Source organism: Canis lupus, chromosome 8 (genome assembly GCF_048164855.1).
Source record: "Canis lupus baileyi chromosome 8, mCanLup2.hap1, whole genome shotgun sequence".
In the NCBI taxonomy this organism is placed as follows: Eukaryota; Metazoa; Chordata; class Mammalia; order Carnivora; family Canidae; genus Canis; species Canis lupus.
In genome coordinates, this window is record NC_132845.1 from 49,466,389 (window position 1) to 49,492,976 (window position 26,588).

A 26,588-nucleotide genomic window follows, 5' to 3' on the forward strand; every position below is an offset into this window, starting at 1 on the left:
CTATAATAAGGGAGAGCTAAATCCCCTAAATAAATCAGGATGCTGCTGAACTGCACACATAGGGAGAAATGGATGTTCATGTGCTAAAAGCAACAGTGTTCGGGGTACCCAGGGGGCTCAGTTGGTTAAGCGGCTGCCTTTGGCTCAGGTCATGATCCCAGGGTCCTGGGATGGAGCCCTACATCGGGCTCTCTGCTCAGTGGGAAGTTTGTGTCTCCCTCTGCCCTTCACCCCACTCATGCTCTTGCGTGCGCTCGCTCTCTCTCTCTCTCTCTCAAATAAATAAAATCTTAAAAAAAAAAAAAACACCAAAACAACAACAAAACACAACAGTGTTTTCCAGCAGGAAAATGTATGTTCAAGGATTAGTCTTCAGTATTTTTAAGGAAATGACAGGGAAGGAAGGTGAACACCGCTTATCAGAAGACTTAAATCATACCCTCAGTGTCAATTTTGTCCTCCAGGAGAAGTTTGAAACTCAGCACTCCGAAGGCTACCGGCAGATTTCAGCCTTGGAGGATGACCTTGCCCAGACCAAAGCAATTAAGGATCAACTTCAGAAATACATCAGAGAGCTGGAGCAAGCAAATGACGACTTGGAAAGAGCAAAACGGTACGTCGGGAAGGAGAAAACAGATTTTAGAGCCTTTTGTCTTTACTGTTTGACCCCAGTGCCTGGGTACCAAGCACTGGGTTGAGTATAAAGAATTCAGCAGGGAGCCAAGCCAGTGTCCTTATAGGAAATGGTCAATGGACAGATAAGTGCAACTTTTTTTTTCTTTAAGATTATTTATTTATTGGAGAGAGACAGCTTGAGCCTGATTTGGCAAAGGCACTGAGGGAGAAGGAGAAGCAGATTTCCTGTGAACAGGGCACCCAACTCAGGGCTGGATTCCAAGATCCCAAGATCATGACCTGAGCCAAAGGCAGACACTTAACTAACTGAGCCACCCAGTCACCCCCCAAGTGCAACTTGACTACAGCAGTAGGTGCTGCAAGTCTAGGGGGCATGTGATAGGATGCATTAGTCTGGCCATTGGCAGGTAAATGTTAAGTAGGACTTCCCAGTGGAAGTGACATTTGGGCTAAGACCAGGGGATGCATAGGCATCATCCAGGGGAGGAAGATTATGAGGTGAGAACATCCCAGGCAGAAGGACAAGCATGTGCTAGATACTGCCCTAAGGTAAGCATGTGCGAAGAACAGGGTTTCCTAAACTGACATTCTGTTGTTTAGCAGAATACTAACAATCCTAACTTTTATTATATAACTACTCTGTGCCAGGCCTTCTTTTTTTTTTTTTTTTTTTTTAATGAAACCACTTTAAAAGTTAGATATAAATTGCATATAGTGGCATGCACAGATTTTAAGCATATAGTTCCATCAGTTTGGATAAATTGCATATATGTTCACGTGACCCATGCTCTTGTTAAGATATGGAAACTTTATGTCGCCTCCACAGTCCTCTGCATCATTATTAATATTATTATCATTATCATCATCAGTTTAAGTAGACTCCGTGCCCAGTGCGGAGCCCAATGTGGGGCTTGAATTCACAACCCTGAGATCAAGACCTTAGCTGAGATCAAGAGACAGAATGCTTAACAGACAGCTACCCAGGCACCCCTCTCTTTATGTCTTTGAGCAGAGCTACAGTAGCTACTTGAAAGTCCTTTCCTGCTAATTCTCATATCTAGGTTATCTTAGGGCTGATTTGTCCCCGTGATTGCCTTTTCTCCTGAGTTTGGATCACATTTTTTGTGTTCTTAACGTGTCAAGTAACTTTGAATTCTAGAACATGCATTATGAATGATGTGTTACAGAAACTATGGATTATGGTTTTTTGTTTTGTTTTGTTTTGTTTTTTTGATCTGTTAACTTGGCTGAACTAACACTCCACAAACTGTTTCTGCTTAATGGGCAGAAGCTGAAATCTGTTTGATTCTTTTAGCCTTGACCAGACTGCTTCAAGTCTGCTGTGCATATGCATGGTCCAGGGGTTCGCCAGAGATATGAGAAGAGTTTGTATGAGAATTTGGCACTCCCCTGTGTTGGTGGATTTCTATCACTGGAGCTGTAGGCAAAGCATTAACAGAGATGCAACATTCACCCACTGTATTGGCTCCCGTTATTGCCAGGGTCTCCAGACTCTAGTTGTAATCTATGGGAAGTTTCGTCTGATACAAGCCACCTTATCATTATCAGAAATGGGGTCTCTTTTCTTATCCATTTGTCAGAGCTCTTTGTATATTTTCACTGCTAATCTTTTTGTCCTACATGGAAAATATTTGTCCTAGAATAATCTAGTCTTTTGCCTTTGTCTCTGTTATCATTTTCCATACAAATAATTACCATTTTTAGATCATCCAGTTTATGTCTCCTTTTTTAGCTTCTAGGTCTCCAGAGTTCACTAGGGAGAGCTCCTTGATCCTTTGTGTGTGTCTTCTCTTAATTTGTTTTTTGTAAGACTTTTTTGTTTTATACTTATGCTTTTAATCTGCCTGAAATTTATTTATCTAGTACAAGATACTAGATCCAATCTTCTTTTTTGCTAAAGATTTTATTTATTCATTTGTAAGAGACACAGAGAGTGGCAGAGATGGAGGCAGAGGGAGAAGCAGGCTCCCTGCAGGAAGACCAAAGTGGGACTTTATCCTAGAATTACCTGAGCCAAAAGCAGACGCTCAACACTGAGCCACCCAGTTGCCCCCCAATTTATTTTTAATGCATAGATAGCTGATTGTGCCAGTACTATTTATTAAACACTCATTTTTCCCACTGAGTGTAACCCAACTCTGTCATATGTTAATCTCTGACATATCCTGGGATTCATTCTGAATTCTTTATTTTGGTCCAGTGTACAATTTGTGAATTACTATACCAATACTGTAATGACTTGATTTCCGTGACTTTATAGTATGTGTGATTTTTAGCAAGCCACTGGCATACCATTGTTTCCACCCATATTTCATTGATCAAAGCAAGTCACATGGTCCAAGTCAAGAGGTGGGACAGTATATTCCACTCACAATGAGGCCATAGCAAGGATGTGGATGTAGGGAGGGTGAAGAATTAGGACCAGTGATGCAGTCTACCATGAAGAGATAGTACATTCACCAGTTCAAAAATAATGTACAAAAGGTAGAGTTTTTTTAATGCAAATTCAAGCAAATAGGGAATAAGGGAATTCATATTATCCCTCCCTTCTGCCCTTCCTACAAAGAGCATTCTATACACACTGTTGCACATCTTCTTTCACATAACAGTAGATCTTCGAGATTTTTCAGGACATAAAACATTCTTTGTTCTTTTTTCCCCAAGTGCATAATATTCTATTGTATGGTTGGTGTTGTATAATACATAATAATTTATTTGTCCAGTCCCCTGTGGATGGTTATCTGCTACATTTGCATTCTTGTGCAGTGATAAGCATTACTGTTACGAATGCTAAACATTGCTTGCACAGATGTTTATTTGTAGAATAAATTCCCACAAGTGAAATTGCCGGGTCAAGGGATAGATGCGTATGTGATTTTGATAGTTATTGCCCATTTGTTCTCTATATGGTTGTATCACTTTATATTCCCTGCAAGTATGTATGTAAATCCCTCTTTTCCAAATAGCTTCACTAACGGAGTGGTTTTCAAAACTTTGCATCTCTGCCAGTATAAGTGACCAATGGATACATTTCTCAATTATGAGTGATGTTGGTTCCTTTTCCTAATTTAAGAACTGTTTTATGTCTTTTTCTATGAACTGTTTATCTTTGCTTACTTTTAAATTGGGTTGTTTTTCATTTCTAGGAGATTGTTATATGTTTTGATAAGAATTGAAAATATTTGGAGTTTGGATTTGTCCTCCAGCTTTGTTGTTTACGTTACTGCCAGAAGTTATTTGATTTCTCTGTGGTTAGATATATCAGCCACAGTTGGAAGGGCGTTCTGCAGTCCAAGGTTTATAAAGCAGTTAGTCTGTGCTTTCTTTTTCTTGTCTGTCTTACATTTCATTATATTTTTTTAAAATTAAAGGTACATAGGATTCCCATTGTGGCCAAATGCTGAATTGTTTGGTGTTAAAATCAGATGAGGTAGGGGCACCGGGGTGGCTCAGTGGTTGAGTGTCTGCCTTTGAGTCAGGTCATGATCCCAGAGTCCTGGGATTAAGTCCTGCATCAGGCTCTCGTCAGGAAGCCTGCTTCTCCCTCTGTTTCTTCTGGCTTTCATGAGTAAATAAATAAAATCTTAAAAAAAAAAAAAAAAAAAAGAATCAGAAGAGGTAGAGGTGAAGCCCAAGTCATCATTATATCATGAATATTATATATACATATCATTCATATATATTCATATCATTATTTTTTTTTAATTTTTTAAAATTTATTTATGATAGTCACACACAGAGAGAGAGAGAGAGAGGCAGAGACATAGACAGAGGGAGAAGCAGGCTCCATGCACCGGGAGCCCGATGTGGGATTTGATCCCGGGTCTCCAGGATCGTGCCCTGGGCCAAAGGCAGGCTCCAAACCGCTGCGCCACCCAGGGATCCCTATTCATATCATTATATATATAATGACCCATCATTATAGAATGAATAAAGTTATGGAATACTGAGGTTTATTAAAAAAAATTAAGGGCACCTGGGTGGCTCAGTGGTTGAGCGTCTGCCTTTGGCTCAGGTCGTTATCCCGGAGTCCTGGGACCGAGTCCTGCACCAGGCTCTCCACAGGGAGCCTGCTTCTCCCCCTGCCTGTGTATCTGCCTCTCTCTGTATCTAAGACATGACAACTTTATTATAAAGTTTTAATGGTTGTATTTGGAAAATTTGACCATCTACTTCAAGAACAGTAATTTCTCAGCCCTACCAGCCATTTGCCTGTTAAAGTTCTTCTACTGTAGATCTGTTAAATGAAATGGCTTACTTTTAGGAAGGGCATAACCTTGAGAGACTCAGGGCCTAATTGGAAGTAACTAAAAATTAAATATATTCCTTAAGAGTTCTTTTTTGTTTAACATATGAATGCTAAGGTATGAAAAGGGTTAGAATTGATTTTTTTTTTTTTTAAGATTTTATTTATTTATTCATGAGACACAGAGAGAGAGGCAGAGACACAGGCAGAGGGAGAAGCAGGCTCCATGAAGGGAGCCCAACGTGGGACTTGATCCCAGGTCTCCAGGATCATACCCTGGGCCGAAGGCGGCGCTAAACCACTGAGCCACCCAGGCTGCCCAGACTGATTTATCTAATTTTACTCTTCCATGTTCCTGTTACACAGAAGTTGGAAAAAAAAACTTCTTGTGATAACACATTACATCAAGTTCACCATCTTAACCATTTTTAAGTGTACAGTTGAGAAGCATTAAGTATATTCACCTAATTGTGCAACAGCTCTCCAGACCTTTCTCATCTTGTGACATTGAAACTTGGACCCACTAGACACTAAATCCTCCTCCATGCTCCTTCTGGCCCTCAGTAATCCCCTTTCTGTTTTCTCTGATTTTTCACTACTTTGGGTACTCTGTAGGAGTGGAACCCTACAGTATTTGTCCTCATGTGACTGGCTTATTTTCCCAGCATAGATCTTTGAGATTCACCCATGTTGTAGTGTGCGACAGGATTTTCTTTTCTTTTCTTTTATTTTTAAGGCTGCATAATATTCCAGTGTATGCACAGTTGAGTCAACACAGGTTTGAACTGTGTGGGTGTGCTCACAGAATTTTTTTAAATAAATGCAGACTGATACTATAAATGTGTTTTTTCCTATGATTTTCTTAATAACATTTTCTTTCACTTTATTGTAGAGTACAGTGTGTAATACATAGAGCATACAAAATATGTGTTAGTTGACTGTTGTTGTTTATGCTTTTGACCAATACTAGATGATTCATAGTTAATTTTTGGGAGTCAGAAGTTATATGTAGGTTTTTAATATGTGAAGGGTTGGCACCACTATCCTCCTCACCCGCTCTGTTCAAACACCAATTGTATATGCCACATTCTCTTTATCTATTTATCTGTTCGTGGATATTTGGGTTACTTCTGCTGCTTAATTGCTGTGAATGATGCTGCTATGAACATGCGTATACAATTATCTCTTTGAGATCCTGCTTTTACTTCTCTTGAATATATGCCCAGCAGAGTAATTGCTGGATCATATGGTAATTCCATATTTTTATTTTATTTTTTTTACCAGGGCCACGATCATGTCTCTGGAAGACTTTGAGCAGCGTTTGAATCAAGCCATTGAAAGAAATGCCTTCCTGGAGAGTGAGCTTGATGAGAAAGAGAATCTCCTAGAATCTGTTCAGCGACTGAAGGATGAAGCCAGAGGTCAGGCGGCCATGGCTTTGTTCTTTGTGCCCTTACCAGTGTTTTCCCCTCTCCCTCCCTGAGAACAGCTTGTCCTGCAAGGTTGCCCAGCATCACCTTGGCTGGAAATCCATGCTCCACTTGGCACATGAACAGTCTGGGTCAGAGGGTATAGAACCACACTGGGTAGCCCTCAGCCTCAGTCCTGACCCCTTGCTAAGAACTGTCTGATGTCTGGCCCTGTAAAGACCCCTTGTGGTTATTTAAACCCACCCCTAGCTTTCTGATCAGTAGGGGTATAAGAGTTTTGTGGGGAGAAAATTCGTGTTGATGGAATTCCGTGCTAGCCCACTTGTTTTTGTGGCTTGATGGCAGCTGATACATGTGCCTTAGAGCACTGAATTCCCGTCAGCATTTGCTCCATGGAAGTTCACAGTTCGGGAGATAGATCTAGGTGCAGAAGAGATTTTTTTTTTTTAACATCCCAATTAATTGTTCATAACATTAATTTAGTTTCTAAAATAGAGCCAGTAGAAGGGGGATTAAAAAGAAAACACTCTTTAGGGGATCCCTGGGTGGCGCAGCGGTTTGGCGTCTGCCTTTGGCCCAGGGCATGATCCTGGAGACCCGGGATCGAATCCCACATCGGGCTTCCAGTGCATGGAGCCTGCTTCTCCCTCTGCCTGTGTCTCTGCCTCTCTCTCTTTCTCTCTCTGTGACTATCATAAATAAATAAAAATTAAAAAAAAAAAAAAAAAGAAAACACTCTTTAAGCTTGAAAGATAGTTTATTTATTTAAAATATTTTATTTATTTATTTATGAGAGACACAGAGAGAAGGCAGAGAAAGAAGCAGGCTCCCTACAGGGAGCCCGATGCGGGACTCGATCCCAGAACTACGAGATCATGCCCTGAACTGAAGGCAGAGGCTCAACCGCTGAGCCACCCAGGCATCCCATTGAAAGGTGGTTTAAATTCCTATCAGTAGTGAAGTGGTTAAATAAGTTGCATAGATTTATTTTCTGGAATGTTAAACAATTGTTAAATTATAGATATAAATATAGTTAGGTTAAGATATACTGTCATAGTCAGTAGGTATGTTTCTATTTATGTTTAATAAGAATTCCTATTATTTGTCTAATAGAGATCTATGTAAACTGTATGTCTGAAAATACAGAGAAAAAGGATTGAAAATATCTCTCCATATTATAGTGATTATGGGTAAGGAGGGGCATTTGGGGATGGGCTGGGAGAGCATATTTTCATTTAGTATTTATTCCTTATTGCACTGAAATTGCTTTTGAAACAAGGAAAGCAGTAGTGACCTGCCACTGCCATAGTTTAAAAAAATTTTTAAACCTTAATGTTTTTATTTAAAACATCTATAATTTTCCAAGCCTACTAGGCCAGGTCCCTTGGGTTTCACTTCATTGAGGGTTTCACCTATGATTTTCCATTCTGGTACTTCTTTTCCCTGACCAGTGTCTACTGTTGACCCTCCCCTCCCCCCATCACCCGAAGCAAGGACCTAATCTGAATCCTTGTCCTGGCTCAGATTTGCGGCAGGAGTTGGCTGTGCAGCAGAAGCAGGAGAAGCCCCGGACCCCCATGCCTAGCTCGGTGGAAGCCGAAAGGATAGACACAGCTGTGCAGGCCACTGGCTCTGTACCATCCACTCCCATAGCTCATCGGGGACCCAGCACTAGCTTAAACACACCAGGGACGTTCAGACGCGGTAAGGGAATGGCCATTGGGAGGATTTTCTCTGCTTCACAAAACTCTCCCAGGAGTCGGGTTCTGGGTGAGACAGACACTGGGTGTGTTTAAAAGGAGCAAATGGGTGTTCCCAGGGTGGGGGGCAAAGCTTTGAGATAAGAAGAGCTTGGTTGTGAGGTAATAGGGAGCGATGGAGTCTGTGGCCAGGAAAATGGAAGCCTCATCTCGAAGGGGCAGCTGCCACTCTGCTCCTACCCCAGGCATTAGCAGACATTCCCAGTCTTCATTGGAAGCCAGAAATCCTCTCCTTAAATCCTCTCCTGCATTAGCAGACATTCCCAGTCTTCATTGGAAGCCAGAAATCCTCTCCTTAAATCCTCTCCTGCATTAGCAGACATTCCCAGTCTTCATTGGAAGCCAGAAATCCTCTCCTTAAACTTAAACACAAAGTTTCCAAAGTTGAAAATTGCAGTAACCAGATAAAAAAAAATGGAAAAGCATTCTGTGAGTCCAGCAATATTTCCATCTAGAAGTAGAATCCAGTATAACCTGGGCTGTATGGTTAAAAAAAAGAAAGAAAAATTTGAGTTTTCACCCCAGCTCCTCTGCTGATTAACTAAGACTGTTACTGGGTCACTTAATAGCAAGTAACAACAATAGACAACTATTGGGTACTTGGTATATGCTCATTAGCCACTCTGCTTCAGATACTTTGCATATATATGACCTCACTGAATTCTCACCACAGGCCAAGATGCCAGTGCTGTCCCCATGGGATGGGTGAGGAGATGGGTGAGGACACTAAGGCCCTGATAAAGGAGCTTACATCAGGTCATACAGCTGGTGAATAGCAGAGTTGGGATTCAGACCCAGGCCTAGCTGGCTCCAGGGCTCACACTACTACTGACTATTTTATCTGTTAGCCTATTCCCTGGGATCAAGAGACTGGTGAGACTTCCAGAATCCCTGTCTAGAGCAGGGCTTTCCACACTTCGGTATGCACCTAAGATTCAGCAGGTCTGGGCAGGGCCTGGGATCCTGCATCCTAACCAGGATGATGCTGGTGCTGCTGGTCCTTGGGTCCTGCTTGGAGGAGAGAGAGGGGCTCTGGAGAGGAAGCCCCCTTACAAATGTGGTTTGTTCGGATGATGTTCATAACTACATGGAATTCCTAGAATTTCGAGAAGACTTGTTCTGATTTTGCTTTAAAAGAATAACACATAAAGATAAACAATTAATACGGTAGTTTTAAGGCTGCAAACGGTTGCTCATCAAGTAGACTTTTTCTGTCTTAGTTAACTGTCAAGTGAAACAGGGCAGCATCTAGGATTGGAGGGCAGAGTTAGCTTCCTGCGCTCACACCCGTGGTTCTGCATTTAGGGATGTTTGTGCACAAACTTTCGACTGTGGGTTGGTATTACGTGTCCCTCCTTTTGCACACCCAGGTCTGGACGACTCTATGGGTGGGACTCCCCTCACTCCTGCAGCACGGATATCGGCCCTCAACATTGTGGGAGACCTGCTTCGGAAAGTAGGGGTAAGACTGCCACCTCCCTGGGCTTTGGTGTGGCTCCTTGCCTGTTTCAGGATATCGGAGAGGGGTGACCTGATTAGTTCCTCTCCCCTTTAACAGAGACTCCCTGCATTTTAGGCAAAACTCTGGTTCTGTTAGTGTCCTATAGCATCATTTGAGGGCATTCTGTGGGCATTGTTATTGACGAACACCCAGAGCTCTAACTCTCATCCCTTTGATCCCTGGGCATATCTTTCCCTGCCATTTTTCTTTGGAATTTGAGAAATTTGGTTGGTGTCTGTTTTTTTTCTTAATTTGAAAAAAACTGAGAACTGAGAAACATTGTAAAAATTGCTTCCTCTTTTTAAATTTCTTAGGGAGGGACGCTTGGGTGGCTCAGCAGTTAAGCCACCTGCCTTCAGCCCAGGGTGTGATTCCAGGGTCCTGGGATCAAGTCCCACATCGGGCTTCCTGCATGGAGCCTGCTTCTCCCTCTGCTTGTGTCTCTGTCTCTCTCTGTGTATTCTATGAATAAATAAAATCTTTAAAAATGAATGAATAAAATTATTTATTTATAAATAATTATAATTATATATTATATCATAATTATAAATAAGCAAAATTCATTCATTCATTCATTTATTTATTTCTTAGAGAGTTAAAAAACAAAATCTTGAAAGGCTAGGACAAAATCCAAAGTGGATTTCATATTTCCCATAGGCAGAACTAGATGATTGGCAGGGTTATTGAGTTTCTCAGGAAGCTCCTAAGAATGTCTGAGGCTAGTGGCTCTAAAAGTTAGATATACATTAGGTCCCTGCAGGGCCCCACTTTGGAATTCCACTGTATAACACAATTTGAGAACCACCGTTGCAAGTTATTGTCTGTGTTCAGGCTCTGGGTGAGAGGGGAGTTCTTGTCTTTAACTTGAAAGATGAAAATGTGTTTCTCTGCAGGCCCTGGAGTCCAAACTTGCGTCCTGCCGGAATTTTGTGTATGATCAGTCCCCAAATCGAACAAGTGGCCCAGCCTCCGGGCGGGGGAGCAAGCACAGAGATGGCAGTGAGAGACAGCCAAGCAGCACCGGCGTGCCTCTGGGTGATAAAGGGTCAGTACCTTTAGCTCTCCATTCCAGGTGGGAACCTCTAACCCCTGACCAGTAGCCATTTGGGAAAAGCTGCAGGGTTATGTCTGTGAACCTTGGCCCACCCCCTTTGAGACAGAGTTAGGTGGTATCTTCTGGTTAAAAGTAAATGGCCAGGAAGAGGCTCGTTTTCATTATTTGATGCTGCGGCCCCAGCTCCTGGTCACCCTGTGAGCACATCCTGTATAAAACACTTGCTTGGGACTTGAGCTTCAAACACTGCTCTGCTTCCCCCAGAGGAGGATTTTTTTTTTCCTTAAAAAAAAAAATAAATAAATAAGATCTTTAGAAACTCAGGAAGTAGGCATTCAGTTCTAGCCAGACTAGATTCCTGAAGCTAGTCACCTGATGGGAAGACACAAATCTGATCTCTAGCAGCATCGCGCGTATTTGCTTACCTGAGGAGCATAGGGGCAGCTTCTAGATTGATTAATTTTCTAAGCTGTGCCACCATTTTCCTGGCCCCCAAGCCATGTCACTGTGGCAGACCTGTCACCATGGCAGACTGCTGGTGGGAAAGGAAGACTCGTTTTGTATGGCATGCACATAACTTGCAGCCCTGTCAAAGAGGATGTCTTTAGTGGGTCTTCTATGTGACTGGGCTTCTCGTGTGGCCTTGGCAGTGTGTGAGCTAGGTGGCCAGTGTCCTTTCCTTCATTTCATGGGAAAGAAAAATGACACCCAGGGAGACATTGCTCCTGACTCCTGATACTCACTCTTAGAACTTGCAGGCCCCAATGCTAGCCAGTCTGTAACAGCTGTAATGTCCACCTAATTTGGTTTGCTCTGTCTGAAGGTTGGGAAAACGCCTGGAATTTGGGAAGCCGCCTTCAAATATTTCCTCACCGTCGCTGCCGTCAGCCCAGGGTGTAGTCAAGATGTTGCTTTAGGAAATCCACGGAAGCTGAAGCCCCGGTGTGCCTGTGCGGGAATCGTACCTTTCTTCCCCTCTTTAAACTAGGTTTTTGTGTTTTGAAGCTAGTTTGAGAAATAGGAGCAAACAGTCACATTAGCCAATGAGGCCATCGCCCGTGGCCCCAAGAAATGTTGTATCATAATCCCCATCCTCCTTGCTGGTGTGTTGCAAATGGGACAGGGACAAACCGGAGCCTGTGGAAAGGGTGCTAAGGTGTGGATGCTGAGGCTACCCCATCATTGTGAGCTGACCAGACTCCCGAATGGTTTTGAGATGCGTTTTTAATGTCTGGAGATGCCGTAAAAGTGGGATGTGAGCCCATCTCAGACTCAGGCTATCTTCTAGAACAAAACTTTGCTCTGTGGCACAGGAAGGGTCTGTGTGATGAAATCATGTCTAGGAGAGCAGAGTAGAATAGACACATGCCTTTTAAAAAAGAAACTATGGTGTAGTGTGCCTCTGGGACATCTTAATCTGCCTCTTACTGAGGCATTTGGAGGTGTGCTTGTTTCAGAGGGGATCTTGTGTAGACCAAGTCAGTTGGAAAGTTCGCATCCTCTTTAGATCGATCCTGATCGTTAGTTTTCCTGGAACTTCTGCCCTGGCCTGAGGTTGACCTTTGCTTCAGGACCCTGACAGTCTTTGGGGTGGCATGGCCTTATGAATTCAGCCCTTAAGAGCAGGACTTCATTCAAAGCCTTGATAAAATCATCAGGGTGACCTCCAAATAAGATTAAACCACAGGATTGTTGTTGGAAGCTTCCTTGTCAAAGAAGAAACAAACATGGGATTTCCACTCGGATGTTGTACGTACCCAACCCTGCTTGTTGTGAACTGTGTCTCGCTTTTGGAGGAAAGTAAAAAAGAACACATGAATTCAGGAGCATGCATGCAGCTTAATGACCTTTTTTACTAAGTTATTTTTCCAAAAGAATAGCAAAAATATCCTTGAGTTAAAAATAGAACTTCACAAGTGCTACTGAAATTCAACAGAGAATTGATCTCTGGTGCCTGGTTCCTTACCCTGGGAACATTCTAACCTGTATCGGTAAAAAACATACTTTTATTTTTTTAAAAGAACAATAAAATCAAGAGAAACTAATTTTCAACTAGCTTGTGGTGGTGGTCAGTAAATGTCGCTTTATTTGTGCTTTTATGTTTGCTCGTATGGTGGTGAAAAACTTGGTTTTTAACCAAGTAACTATGGAAAAAAAAAAAACCCCAAAACCGTCCTTTTAAAAAATGCCCCCTCAAGTCGGCTTCTTAGTGTGTTTGGGATATATTTGGGTTATTGCTCAGGGTGTATTCGCATTTGGTCATTGGCTTGAGTTTTTCAGTTTGCATTGTTTCTTTTCAAATCTATTGGGCCTGTGGAGTCCGTACGCCGAACTGTTTTGTGTCAATTAGGACTTTTGCAAAGGATCTCTGTCTAGAACACTCAAGCTGAGGAAGGAAAAGACCCACAGTGTGGTGGTTGTACGGCCCCCGCAGCATGAATGGTTTTTATATTTTTAAAGGGTTACTTAAAAGGAAGGAAAGGAAGGAAGGAGAACATGTGAGAGAGACCGTACGTAGCCTAAAACATTGACTCTCTGGCCTTTACAGAAAAAGTTTGTTGACCTGTGCTGGATGAAGTCTTGTGTTTTTTTTTTTTGTTTTTTTTTTTTACTTTAAAATTCAAGCATGTTTTATATTCTTCACAGTATGTCTGTCTGTATGGGTTTGGATTGATAAGGACATGCTTCCCGGTCTCATTCCTTCTTCCTGGGGCCTAGAGCTGCCCACCTCTGGTTGGAGAAGTCTCTTTACACAGACTCCTGTGACATCTCTACATGCTTCTTTCTTTCTTTTCTTTCTTTCTTTCTTTTTTTTTTAATGGCCAGCTTTGGGATCTCAGACAACTTATTTCACCTCCCCAGCCTTCAGTTTCCCCGTTTGTGAATGAGGAATAAACTGACTTCACAGGGTCGTCGTAACAACTCAACGAGAATCCCCCCCACCCCCCCCATTCTTTGACTCTAGAAAACAACAGAAAAGCTGACTGCATTCCAGTGATTTATAACCTTTTATTAGTGAGGGTGTCCTTAAGTACAATCGGGGTGCATATAAAACAGTGTAACATTCCTGCTCTTACCCGCTGGAGCAGTGTCTCCTTTTTAATTCCTGTGACTACCGAAGGCACTTGGTCTCCGTGAACTGTGTGCGTCTGAGGTGTGTTAACCAGGAGGGGAAAAAACTCAAACGGGCCCACGCGACACATTGGAAGGGTACACAGGTTAGAGAATGACTTGGGAGTGGGAGGCGGCGGTGGCACCCACTTTGGCGATTTTTTCCCCATGTCACGTACACTAAGTTGCCAGGGATCAGTTACTGTGGTTATATGTTTTCCCTAAAAACTCAGAATCTCCGCACGATTCACCGCTAGGGGGAGCGAGTGTGTCTGTGTTGCCTGTTGGGTTCTTCTCATTGGGTACATCACTCAAAAGTTCCAATGATACCCCGGACTCAGGGCGGTGGTGTTTATATTCATCGTGAGAGGTGTCTGTGATGTTTGGAATTTGAAGACGGGTTTAGACAGTGCTAAGCAGAGTCCACTGGGTTTTGTTTTGTTCTGTTTGGAGCAAGTTGTTCATTCACTGGCTTTGGTTCCGTTGAAGTCGGCGTCGCGAGCATCCACTTCCTCGTCAGAGCCATCCGCGTTTTCAATAACTCGACGTCCTCCAGACCTTCTAGAGGGAACAAAAGCGGTCTCGTTTCCTCGCCTGTGGGATTGAAGAGAATATGTGTCTATTGAGTACAGAGATCTCTCTTGAGATGGGGAGAGATTTTTCAAGGGGCAAAAAACACACGCAGACAAACTCAAATGAGATACAAATACTCAGGTTGAAGTCAAGCCCTGACCGGTCTCAAGGTACAGTAGCATTTTATCAGCTTGCATGGGGGGGGCGGGGGGAGTAGATTTTTCAATGTAAGACTATCTGCATTTAAAAAAAAAAAATCTGGCTTGGTCATCTAATGACCCATAGGATTCTGGTCTGATGGGGTCTTTATTTAGAAAAGAATTTTTTAAAAAAGAGGTCAAGTGGGGGCTGACACATTCCCGTGGGTTTATGCATACTCTGTGGGGCCAGTATAAAGGGGAACATGTTCTCATGCTGTACTTCCTTGCCTTCAAAGGGTAAAAAGAAAAAGGGGAAGGGGTCTTAGGTTTTCAATTGGAAGGAGGTAGAAATGAACATAGGCAGTGTTGAAGGAAAGAGGTCATTGTGTGGATGCCAGAAGGATGTTCTTGGTTAAAGCAAGGCAGGGCCCCCTGCTGTGTAGAGCAGAATTCTTGGTGTGAGTTCTCACAGGGCAGAGGTCTTACCTGATTCTTACTTACCATGCAGGCACCATGCATGGCCTATAAAGAGGTGCTACAGTGAATATTTGCTAGATAAGACCTGTTAATCCAAGGGGTATTTTAGCTCTGGCAGGACACCCGTTTCTTTGTCTAAGGACTCCCATGTCTGGAGTACTGGATGCCCTGAGTTACTGCCAGGGCCTGCCCGGGGCACCTGAAGCGAGACTTTGCTTAGAAAAGCAGGCCGGCAGAAGGAGAAGTTGAATCCACCTGCATTCAACCTCCTCTGCTTGGAAGAAACGTTTGCCATCTCTTCTGCAACCACACCAATAATTGTGTTGGGCTCCAGCCATCTGGCCCCGTTTGACCTGAATCGGAGGACAGGTCTTAGCTCATTTTAGGAAGCCTAAGCCGAGTACAGACTTTCTGTGATGAAAATGACCTGCTTCGCCACCTGAAGTTACTGGACAGACAAGTCACAAGGGAGAGCCCCATTTCAGTGATCGATTGTTTAGTCAAAAGGGGCAGCTCAAGAGAAGTAAGATTAGAGGCTTAAGCAAGGCCTAGAGTGTCCTGATCGCTCGCTGAGGAGGGGAGTCTCAGCTTGAGCCTTTTGGGGTCCGAGGATGGGAGAAACATGGATGGGTTGGGAGAACCTGCCCAGGTTCAGAGTATGGTACTTTCTAAGGGGCAGCTATCAGGAAGGAATTCTCCCAAGTTGTAGCCACTCCCAGCTAAAGTCTCTGGCCGGCCTCACTCACATCCAAGGGAAGCTTGGAGGTGCTCAGCGCCCTTAGAACTCACTGTCCATCACTCTCTGTCTCTCTCTTGAAGAGACCTTAAAAAGTATTCTTTAGCACTGTCCTTTCTAAGAACCTGGGTCCAGGAGAAGGGTCTCAGAGTACAGGACAGAAAAAGTGGCAGCTGCTGCTTGCATGTCTCTCCTCCTGCTTCTACCCTCCTGGTTCAAAATTTCTGGGACAGCCTCAGGCTGGGAAACTGTCTCGCCTACCATTCCAGGCTCCAGGCACTCTTTATCTCTTGGGACAGTCTGTATTTGGACGTTAAAGTTCAAGTGATAAATGTGTTCCCTTGACCTAAGAGGTCAATCAAGCCCTGGGTCACCAGAAGCCCCCTGCTCGGCCCCCAGTCCTGAGAGCCTATCTGCCAGTGCAGGTGTCCTGCTTGAAGGAACTGGTTTCAAATCCAGGGCAAAGGTTGGCACTGTCTGCCTCACAGGAAATAAGGGACCCCTCTAAAGATTGCCTGCAAGGGTCTGATCCTGGAGAATCTGGCTTCTATTCATGGGCTCAGAGAACTTGTGCAAGGCACCAGTAGTGCGCCAAGAATCCGCACAAGAGTATGAGCATTTGCTTTGCAAGACCTCAGTTCCCCCGTCAACCAGGGGGTCCCATCATTCCAGTCTGAGCTGGCAGGAGTGCTGCTCAGAAGCTGTGTCATAGAGGCTGAAAGTTCTCCTAAAGCTCCTGCCAATACCTCAGTCAGCTTCTTAAGTATTTGGGTAGTGGCAGCAAAGCTGAGATTCTCCTACAGAGCAGAAGGGACACCGGCTGGGGCTCACTTGGCCTCTCGAGGATGAAAGGGACACCAGGCCACAGGGCCTAACTTCACAGGTGATGAAGCTCTTAGACTCCCAGACAAGTCAAGGCTTCTAAACTCTTTCTTGTCAAGGGCCCTATGTTCTTTCTCGAGTGTTGGGTGTCCACTCCCCACTCTGAAAATGTGCCCACAAGACCTGGAAAAAGCTGTGCCAGGACCACGTGTGGCTCCAAGGTGACCAGCGTACACCCCCGCGTGCTGGAAATGCAGGTAGCAGGTAGGCCTTACTTCAGCCTCACGCAGCCCCAGCAGTTGTACAACGTGCAGCGAGAGCTCATTTCTTTCACAGACGTGTTTGTGAAAAGCCCAGCTGCGGGGGGCAGAGGGGGTGTGACAAGTTGCTGAGCTGTGGTTACCATGAACCTGTGCTCTGTGAATTCTGATGGGTGAGCCAGACCAGCCAGCTTGAAGCCATTCTCCGGAAATGGACCCAGACTGTGGAGCTGTCAGACACACAGCCAAGCATCCTAACAGTGTGAGAGAGGCCCTCTTGGGCAGGTAAAAACAATCCAGGTGATACACACGCAGCCTCCAAACACTCGTCAACACACGGTGACAAGGACACACTGGGTGCCATGTCAGATGCCAAGGCAGAAGTAAGGAAGGAAGATGGGTCAGGAGATGAAATCTTCTTCGGTTGATCTTGGCTGCGATGAAAGAGTTTTGACCTAAGATACCCATGCCTTCAGGTTTTGCGGCAATCTCATGGCAATTTGGGGGGACCAAAAAAAGGGGGAGAGGGAGGGCAGGATAGCAGGAAAGAAGTGGACCCGAGTACAACATACATGAGCTGTGAAGCTAGAAGGCATGATACCTGGTGAGTCATTGCGGAGTTTCCTGGGGGAGGGGCCCTCTGAAACAGAGAGAGAGAGTCCCTGGTGGTTATCATCCGCAAACGAGAGGGAGTCCGTTTAAGTGTGTTTTTAATCATTAAAGGCATTCACTTCAATTAAGTCATTAAAGGCACTTAGAAGTCAACCTTGCAGTGAAGCACCCGATACCAAGAGCTCTTAGGCTGGCACATGTAAGCCACTGTTTCCACTGAAAAGCTCGTGTTGGAGATGACTGGCGTTGTGGCAAGTGCTGGGTACAGCGGTCAGGCTTTAACGGGAGCGCATGTTGAGATTTACGTAGTCGGGAGAACTATGAAACTTGCTTTGCAATTCCTTGTCCGCTGAGAGCTGGCGAGGCTCGCCAACCTCATTCAAAGCTCGAGTGCTTGGCTTTAGGTTTTGCTCATAGACAAGACTCAGGAAGCAGAAAAGTTATGATCTGTCTGCACCGCACCTTAATGTATGCTCCTACTAAGACCATAAGGAGCCGCGTGTTCAATACTGGCCTATACGGCCTAAGAAGGGTGGTTTGTCTGGGGCAGAATCCACGGGGGATGTTCAGTGTGTGCCAAAAGGATCATTGGTCCTGAGAAAAGGGAGCAGTGACAGCTTAGGGGTGACGGAGCCAGAATGGCTGACTGCTTCCCCACTGCTCAGCCCATCGCCGAGGAGGGCAGGGTCCAGTGGCCAGCAGAGCAAATTCCAGGGGTCTGCATGGTGAGAACAGCTCTCTTGCTGGCCATCCCCCTGGGGGTTGCTCCCAAGCCCCTGCTGGACCTGAGGGGTTATGTCTGGCTTCCATCCCCTCAGTGGGACCCACAGCCCCTCACCTTGCATGACCTGGGGTCTGCTTCCCGAAGCCCTATACTCTGCACAGCCCCTCTCTTCCTCATTCTGAAAGAAGTTTTGGCTTTCCCCTCATCTCATACAGTGGATCTCAGAGTCTGGAGTCGATATGGCAGGTGGTTTCATGGTTCCTGGGCATGCCACTGGATAACTCAGTTGCACAGTGACAATATTCCCTTCCCGACTCTTTTTAAAATACATCAGATTATGTCAGAGACCGTCTTTTTGGTGCTAATGTCTTCTCTCACTCCCTTGTTAACTGAAAAGTAGGCCCTCCGGTCCTAGTCCTCAATTTATAGCCACAGTAGCTAGAATTCATTATTTTGTTTCCACTTATTTTAATTTTGTTGTGACCTGTTAATGCTGGTGATGCTGGTTTAACAATACAGGGGTGGTAGATTTTAGTTGCAAATAGGTGTGTGTATGATTAGAACAGTTAATTTCAAAGACAACGTGAAGTCAACAATGGTACAGGGAGTGAGAGACTAAGGCAGAATGGTCAAGGGGGTATGACAACGAGGTTGGGGAAACATCATCTTTGACTCATTGACTGCAGGTTTGTGCCCAGCACCATCCCAGACACCGGGGATGAATAAACAGACAAAACCTCGGTGCTCACGGAGCCAGAGTGAAGGCTGCAAATGACATACGTAGACTAAATAGCAGGTTACAGGGTGACAGATGGGTAGGAAAGAGGAGAGTGAGGGCGTGAGGTTGGAAGTTGTAAACAGGGCAACATGGATAAGTCAGTGCTTAAGGAAGGGAAGGAGGGATCCAGCTATGTGGAGAGCTGGAGGAAGGGCATTCGAAGCAGAGGGAACCACCAGTGCAAAGGCCCCGAGGCAACATCTGTTGCCTCCAATAAGAATTGGAGGGCTTATTTAGGAGGCAGTGGACAGAGATCATTAGGGCCTAGTGGAACCAACCAGCATAAAGATGATGCTTTCAATCTGAGTGAGGTGGAAGCCATTGGATAGTTTCAAGCAAAGGCAGGTTGTGACTCACCTCCATTTAAAAAGGATCCCTCTGGCTACTATGTTGAAAACAGACTGTAAAGGCACAGACACACAGAGGCCCCTGAGGAAGCTGTGAAAGTTATCTAGATGGTAGGAGAAGGTGGTTTGAACCAGGATGGCAAGGAGCACTTGGATTTTGGGTGTACGATATTTTTAAGGGAAAGTTGACCGGATTCTCTGACAGACTGGGTGTGAGGTATAAGGGAAAGGGAAGAAATAAAGTATGACCACAGGATCGTGGCCTGGGTTAATGACCGCTTTATCACTCCAGTTGCTGAGCTGGAGAAGTCTGTGAGAGAAGCTGGTTTAGGGGTGAAGGGATTCAGTCAGGCCTCAAGATCTGAGCTGCCCGTGAGGCACTGTGGGGGGGGGGGATGGCTCACAGGTCTGGGATTCTAGGAAGAAATCTGGGCTGGAGATAGAAACTAGGAAGTCACTTGCCGTGGGTGGAATTCAAAGCCACCAGGCTGGTTGAGATCACCTAGGGAGTGAGCAGAGATGGAGATGAAGAGAGACCAAGATGGTGCCCCGGGACAGGCCAACAGCAAGCCGGCCTGGAGATGAGGTACCAGCAGAGGAGACGAGGAAAGCCAGAAAAGTAGGAAGCCAACCAGCTGAGGGGAGTGCTGGGAAGCCCAGGACATTCTGCAACTGAGTCAGGTGAGACCTGCACACTGATCATTAAGGTTTTGTGGTAAAGGGGAGGAGGGGATGAGGCTCAGAGGTTTCCTCAGCTCATGGAATGACTCTGTTGAGGGAAGACGTTGCAAAGGAGAGAAAGGTAAGAATTTCTGGAACAACGTCGTTGAGTGAAACAGAGGTTACATCTAGCAGAGGTGTTGGCCGGAGCTGGTGCTAGACCGTCCAGCCTGGAACTGGGGACAGAGAAGAAATGAGTGCAGGTGTCGGGAGGTAGTTCGATGGGGAAATGGGAGCTGGTAAGGATGGGCAGGTGGGAGAAAGTCTGGGGAGAAAGGGAAAAGCAGAGGCCCAAGAGAGTGGGAGGATGAGGGGAGCCTGAGGTCCAGGCAGCACTGGTGGGGTGCACCCCACGTGGCCGTAGAGAACAGAACACCCCGCAGGAGATGGCAGTGCGCTTGTCTGCTTTTCTCAAACCACTCTGAGCAGCAGAAAGTAGGAAGGGTGATTTAATTTGGGTTGTGTTTTAACAAACTAAAGAAGGCAGCAGGCAGATGACTCGATGCTTGAGGGGCAAGTTAGAGCCAGTGGTAGAGCCCGTGGAAGGATTGCGGAGGGGAGACGGTCAAGGATGGGACCTAGCTCCAGGCCTGGAGGTGCAGGGGTGTGGGAAAGAAAATCTAACCCCGGTTAGGGCAGAGGTTCTTGACCACAGGCATCTGCACCCCCAGGGGAATTGGGCAACGTCTGGAGACATTTTTGGCTGGGACAGTCCAGAGCGTGCCACCACTGCATTCAGTGCGGAGAGGCCGGAGATGCTGCTCAACATCCGACAATGCACAGGCCAGCTCTTGTGACCAAGAACGATCAAGCCCCAAACAGCAATGGTGATGAGAGACCCTCAGGGTAGACCAAGGAGCGGAAGAGAGAGTCCAGAAAAGGGGCTCCGGAGAGAAGGGACGTGTACAGCTTCAGGTGGTGGGGGTTTATCTCCTCCTCCTCTTCCTCCTCCTCCCCCTCCTCCTGCTCACCTGACCATGGGAGGGGAAGGATAGCAGTCCTTTAAACACTGGAGGGAGGATTGGCGCCCCAGATGGGTGCCTGGCCCACACTGGTGCTGCGGGAGTCGGAGCCTCAGAAAGGAGCAGGGCATCGGGGAAAGGGAGCCCTTGCATCTATAAAGAAATTCGGTGGGGCACGTCAGGCCAGCGAGCCTTACCTGAGCTTGCTCTTGAGCGCATTCACCTCGCGGCCCATGGCCTCGTTGCTCTCCGTGGCTTCATCCAGCTCCCGCTGCAGCTTCCTGCGGTTGGCGTTGATGCGCTGGGACTCCTCCTCCGCCTCCTCCAACTGCCTCTTGAGTTGCTTGACCTTCGCGTTTCCTTTCTCTGCCTGTCAGGGAGAGGTCTGAGGGTCAGGGCAGGGGTTGGGGGCACCGCTGGAGTCCCTGCAGGGCTGGGAGAGGCCCGGGAGCCGGGTCACCTGCTCCTTGTATTGCTCTGCCATCTTGCGCTCGTCCTCCACCTGCAGCAGGACCTCCTTTAGCTTCTTGTCCTTCTGCTTCAGCGACTTGGCGGTCGCCTGCTTCTCTCTGCACACACACAGGGGGTACGGATGGCTTCCCGCGCCGTTGGTGTGGAGACCTGAGCAGCATCTCACCCACCAAGGGCTCTTTTCCTGAGGCCCAAGTCAGGGTTCATCCCCCAAATCACATAAAGCACTGTATTTGGCCATAAAAGGAATGTAGTACTGACACCTGTTCCGACACACGTGGACGTTGAGGACATGCCCAGTGAAAGAGGCCAGTCACACAAAAAGGCCCATTTATAGGAAACATCCAGACTAGACCACAGAAACGCAAAGTAGATCAGCGGTTGCTGAGGGCGGGGAGAGACAGAGGGTGATGGCAAAGGGGCACAGGGTCTTAGGTGACGAAAATGTTCTGTGGTTGAGTATGGAGAGGGTGCCCCTCCCTGCGAATATACTAAAAGCCATTGAGCTGAACACTAACTGGCTGAATGCTGGGGTAGGCGAGTTACATAAAGCCACTACCAAAATAAAAAGAACGGGTCGGAACCCGGGCAGTCTGATGGTGACAAAGGTGCCGTGACCGTACTTTCTCAGTATGATGAGAAGCGTTACCATACTTGCTTGTGCTGCACGGGTTGCTGATTTGACTCTTTGTGGAGCCCTTAACATGACACCCTGCAAAAACGCAGGCCAAGGGGAGCTGGCTGGCTACGCCCCCCACCCCCCCACCCCCAGAGGAGGCCCTGCTACTCAGTGCTATTGGTAGGGGCCTCCTCTGGGCCAGGCCCACCTCCCTCCGGTGTCCACACGCAGGTCTCCCAGCACACCTGCAGTGTGGGTACCGCTCGGCTTCTTTCCCGGCCAGAACGGATGCCCTGAGAGCTCTCCAAGTGACCCCCGCCAGCCACTCACTATCAGGCAGGCAGGGTGTCTTTGGAGCCCAGGCCCCACCTACCTGGCCTCCTGCTCGACCTGCTCCTCCAGTTGTGCGATCTTGGCCTCCAGCGCCGCAATGGTGGATTTGAACTTGGACTTGACTGCCCCCTCCATCTCCTGCAGCTTGCTCCGGAGCTCCTTGTTCTGCCGCTCGAGCTGCTGTCTTGCACTCTCGTTCTTCTGGGCCGCGCTGCGTTCCGTGGCCAGCTCGTTGTTGAGCTGCTCGGCCTGGGGAGGACGGTGAAGGGCATGAGGTGGAGGGCACAGAAGCCTGGGGTGGCCTGCTGAGGTGACAGTCTTCTCCTGCTGCCCCCCAGCCTTCTTTGGATTCTGCATGTGCCCTTGGAGCTGGAGAACCCAGGAGCCCTCCCCACCTCCTCCAGCCACCAGCTCCTTTCTGGGCGCAGCTCAAGAGGTGGTGTCCCAGTGCCACCCAGGCTCCCCGTCTCCAGGTCACATGGTGGGTCCCCAGCACCTGTTACGGAGCTGGGACTCAGTGATGTCACTGAGCGCTCACCAGTGTAAGGCCAGGGTCTGGGGCTAGGGACAGAGCAAGAAGTAGACCCCCGAGGCCCTTCCTCTAGACACACATCATCTGCTGGAGGGGCCAGACATACACTGGCCACCTGATGAGACACTGCAGGCTGGCATGACATGCTGTGACAACGGTGCTGCGTAACTGTGAGAGGGGCAGCCAGCAGATGTGCTGGACCCCTGCTCCCTGCTCCCCTCCACCCCCACCCAGGCCTGGCACACAGAAGCCTGCAGTGCATGTCACTGGACCAGTGCTGGGCTTCTTACAGGGTGGAGCCCAGCTCCGGTGCCTGCCCCGCTCCGGACCCCACCTGCTGCGTGGCCTTCCGCACGCGGTCGCTCATGGCCTCCATGTTGCCTTGCTCTTCCTCCAGCTCCTCCTCCAGCTGTGCAATCCGGGCCTCCAGGCGGCGCTTCTCGTCCTGAAGTGTATTCCTGAGGGAAGTGCAGCCACGTCTGGTACTCCAGCCTCCAAGTTTAGAAGATTCCCTCTCCTTGGAGGAGTGATGCCTTAGAGTTGCCCTCATTTATAGCAGGAAACGGAGGCCCAGAGACTTGTCCAAAGTCACAGAGCTGGGAAGCAGGGAGCCAGGACTCCTATCTGGTTGGTATCGGCAGAGCCACGCCTGGTGCAAAGAGCAGCTCTCTCCTCTCTGATGTCCTCAGCTGCTCCTGCCCAGCCCCAGCCCCACCATGCTGTTCGTTCAGAATGAATGAAACTGGCCACACACTCAAATGGGGTCTGAAGACCTCCACACTCCTATGACCAGCTCAGCTGGTTACTGTCATCTTCAGCATTAAAATAGGTGCCCCAGGAGGCTCTCCCATGAGCTGCCTCTCCCTGCTCCTCCCTGCGTGGCTCCATACCTTCCTGAGACACTGCTGGCCAGCTCCTCGGCCAGTTCCTCTTTCTCCAAGTCGGCCTGTTTGCGAGCCCTCTCAGCTGCAGCTAGATCCTGGACGATGGGGGTGGGAGGAAGGACACTTGTTACCTACTATGGAAGGGCTGAGCCCCACCCAAAAACCCACCTGCTCCTATCACCAGGCCCCCAGCAGTTTCTATGACCACTCTTGAAAGTGGCTGTGACTTCTCTGAGCCCGGGGGAGGCCCTGCCTCTACACCAGAGGAGGAAAATCCTGTGTCTTTCCCTGCTCGTCTCTCCCTGGCCTTACTCTGGGGGTCCACCTACATGGAATGCTGGATGAGGGAAAGAAATCTGTGGGTGCACACACTAGGATGCCAGGGGCTCCTATCATGATACCTCCATCTGAGCCTCTTAGCGAGAGGGCTTTACCTCCTGGAGCTGCATGAGGTCTGCTTCTAAGCTCTTCGCTTTCTTCTCATTCTCTTTGGCGGTGGCAAAGATCTCATCTCTGGAGGCACGGGCATCTTCCAGCTCCCTTTGGAAGTCCTTCATCTGAGCCTGCACGAGTCAACAGGAAGGACAAGCTAAGATGTCCTTACTTGCCAGATTATGCCAACCCCTAGGATTTTCCACAATTAACCACAAAGAAATCCCTGTTGCATGAGCATTGCCTACAACCTTGCACAGCCAGGTTGCTGTCTGGGGGCACCGTTCTGGATGGCAGTGGAGATGTGGTCTGAGGGCGAAGGCCAAATGCCTGGTAATGGTGCCTAACCCAGGGCAGGAAACAGCACCCAAGTGCCGAACTGTGGTGGGAAACCACCAGCTAGTAGGCCCCGGTGCTGTCACCGGGAGGGAGCCATGCCCTCCTTCCACCTGTGCCCTGCATTCAGGGCATCACCCACCTGCAGTTTGCGAAGCTGCTTGATGGCTTCTTCCCTGCCTTTGATGGCCGAGTCGGCCTGCAGCTCCAGGTCTTTCAGATCGCCTTCTAGCTTCTTCTTGGCCGCAGCTGCCAGGGCACGTTGCTTTCTCTCATCTTCCAGTTCTGTCTCGTATTCGTGAAGCTGATCGAGGAGGGTAGATGTGCGCTGCTGGGCTGACCTGTCCCATGGGGAGGCCCTCTCCCCACCTCAGCCAATGTTCAACAAGCTCCCAGGTATGCACAATCCCCTGCAAGGTGGGTCTGCTCCTCCCCAGGTTGCAGGGGAGAAAACCAAGTCTCCCTTGGGCCAGGAGGTGGTGGTGGAAGGAAGGAAAGCTCTACAGACCTCCCTCTCCCCGCTTTTCCCTGACCTGACCCAGATTACCTGCCTCTGGAGCTGCCTCCTCTTCTCCTCGTTCTGTTCATCGCGGGCCTGGAGGTCCCGCTCAAACTGGCCCTTGAGGGCCTGCATGTTGACCTCGAGCCGCAGCTTGGCATCTTCTGTAGCCTGCAGCTCGTCTTCCAGCTCCTCCAGCTGGGTCTTCATCTCCTCCATCTGGGTTTCCAGGGCCCGCTTGGACTTCTCCAGTTCATGAACCTTTCACATGAGAGTTGGCTTCATGAAGGTGGTCCGGCAACCCACGGTGACAGGAAGCTCATTCAGGTCAGAGAGGTGGCTTGTTGCCACCCACAGGATGCATGGCCGGGAATCAAGACCAGAGCCTTTCCTTTGGGAACCCTGGACTCAGCCCCCCATGCAAACCGCTGTTCCTAACCAGCCCCCATGTGTGACAGTCAGAGGGAAGCCTTCATTCCTGATGATCATTTCACATCAAAGAGGCACAGAGCCAGCCCCCCTCATCCCACCCCCAACAACTGGTAAATAGTGGGGACGGTGGGTTGGTGAAACATAAACAAGCCAGGACAATGAAGAGGGACTTACGTTCTTGCCCACATCATCCTTGGAGCTAACCAGATCCTCCATCTCGGCCTTGAGCATTTTGTTGGTCCTCTCAAGTTCCTCTTTGGCTTCTAGGGCCTCCTCGAGGGCTCGCGCCAGGGACAAGGCCTTGGTCTCCTTTTCCCTGGCTTCTGCCTCCGCTCTGTCCCTTTCATCCGCGTATTTGGAAGAGATGCTTTTCTCCTCAGCCAACAACTGTAACACAACAAAAGCCCCGGAGGTGATACCCAAAGGCATACCCAAAGTTTGGCCTTCATGTCATTGCAAATATGGGCTAGAAGCCTTGTGTCCTGCTAAATTTATTCAGGGGCAGGTCTAAGTAATTAAGGTATCTATGGAGAGAGTTAATAATAAGCTTGCTTCTGACTTCCAGGTCAGCCTTAGGCAGAGCCAGCATCTGCCCAGCCTCTGTGCTCGGAAATCACTTGTGCCGCCCGTGTTGGTTAGAACACACTGCTACTACTGAGGTCAGAGTGACACTTAATCCCACCAGGAGCCAATAATTGTTTTTGTTTTTTCACGGCCATTCAACGCCGGCTCTCTAAAGCGCTCTGTGAGCTGGAGTAGGGAAAGGGTGAGTGTGTGGATGGAACTGCGCGCGCGCGCGCACACACACACATACACACACACACACACTTATTCCTCCGCTTGGAGGGACAATTCAAAGAACACTCTGTCCTGATGTTAACCTCATCTGTAGAGAGCTCAGCATATTATACATTGAAACATCCAAAAACAAGATTTCTAGAAGTCACCAGAGACAGGTTAGTATTAGGGGCCCCCTAAATAGCACAGTCGCCACAGAATCCTACACAATAGGTGACAGGAAAATAAATAAAAAACGTGATCTCAGGCCTTCAAACTGAGAACAGAGCAGCAGAATGGAAGCAGTGAGGACAGGCTGACCGCACCGAGACGGAAACTGGAAGAGCCTGCACGTCACCTACC

At 47.6% G+C, this 26,588-nt stretch overlaps 2 protein-coding genes across 6 annotated transcripts in view; one reads left to right on the forward strand and one right to left on the reverse strand.

The window, feature by feature from the left end:
• Positions 1-12,703, forward strand: part of NDE1 (nudE neurodevelopment protein 1) — a 28,048-nt gene extending 15,345 nt beyond the window's left edge. For both annotated transcript variants that reach the window (XM_072835892.1, XM_072835893.1), the window contains exons 4-9: positions 465-613; positions 6,188-6,324; positions 7,858-8,037; positions 9,464-9,555; positions 10,488-10,639; positions 11,472-12,703. In XM_072835892.1, the coding sequence (XP_072691993.1) occupies positions 465-613; positions 6,188-6,324; positions 7,858-8,037; positions 9,464-9,555; positions 10,488-10,639; positions 11,472-11,565 (804 nt within the window). In that variant the 3' untranslated portion in view covers positions 11,566-12,703. The remainder of the gene's footprint in view (positions 1-464; positions 614-6,187; positions 6,325-7,857; positions 8,038-9,463; positions 9,556-10,487; positions 10,640-11,471) is intronic.
• A 940-nt stretch (positions 12,704-13,643) lies between these two features.
• MYH11 (myosin heavy chain 11) overlaps positions 13,644-26,588 on the reverse strand; it is a 115,286-nt gene continuing 102,341 nt past the window's right edge. For 2 of the 4 annotated variants that reach the window (XM_072835897.1, XM_072835896.1), the window contains 11 exons: positions 25,623-25,835; positions 25,065-25,277; positions 24,660-24,821; positions 24,184-24,312; positions 23,756-23,844; positions 23,200-23,323; positions 22,374-22,582; positions 21,371-21,479; positions 21,108-21,280; positions 17,369-17,407; positions 13,644-14,353 (listed from right to left, as the gene is read on the reverse strand). In XM_072835897.1, coding sequence (XP_072691998.1) covers positions 17,377-17,407; positions 21,108-21,280; positions 21,371-21,479; positions 22,374-22,582; positions 23,200-23,323; positions 23,756-23,844; positions 24,184-24,312; positions 24,660-24,821; positions 25,065-25,277; positions 25,623-25,835 — 1,452 coding nt within the window. In that variant the 3' untranslated portion in view covers positions 13,644-14,353; positions 17,369-17,376. The remainder of the gene's footprint in view (positions 14,354-17,368; positions 17,408-21,107; positions 21,281-21,370; positions 21,480-22,373; positions 22,583-23,199; positions 23,324-23,755; positions 23,845-24,183; positions 24,313-24,659; positions 24,822-25,064; positions 25,278-25,622; positions 25,836-26,588) is intronic. The other 2 variants (XM_072835895.1, XM_072835894.1) reach the window with 1 other exon arrangement.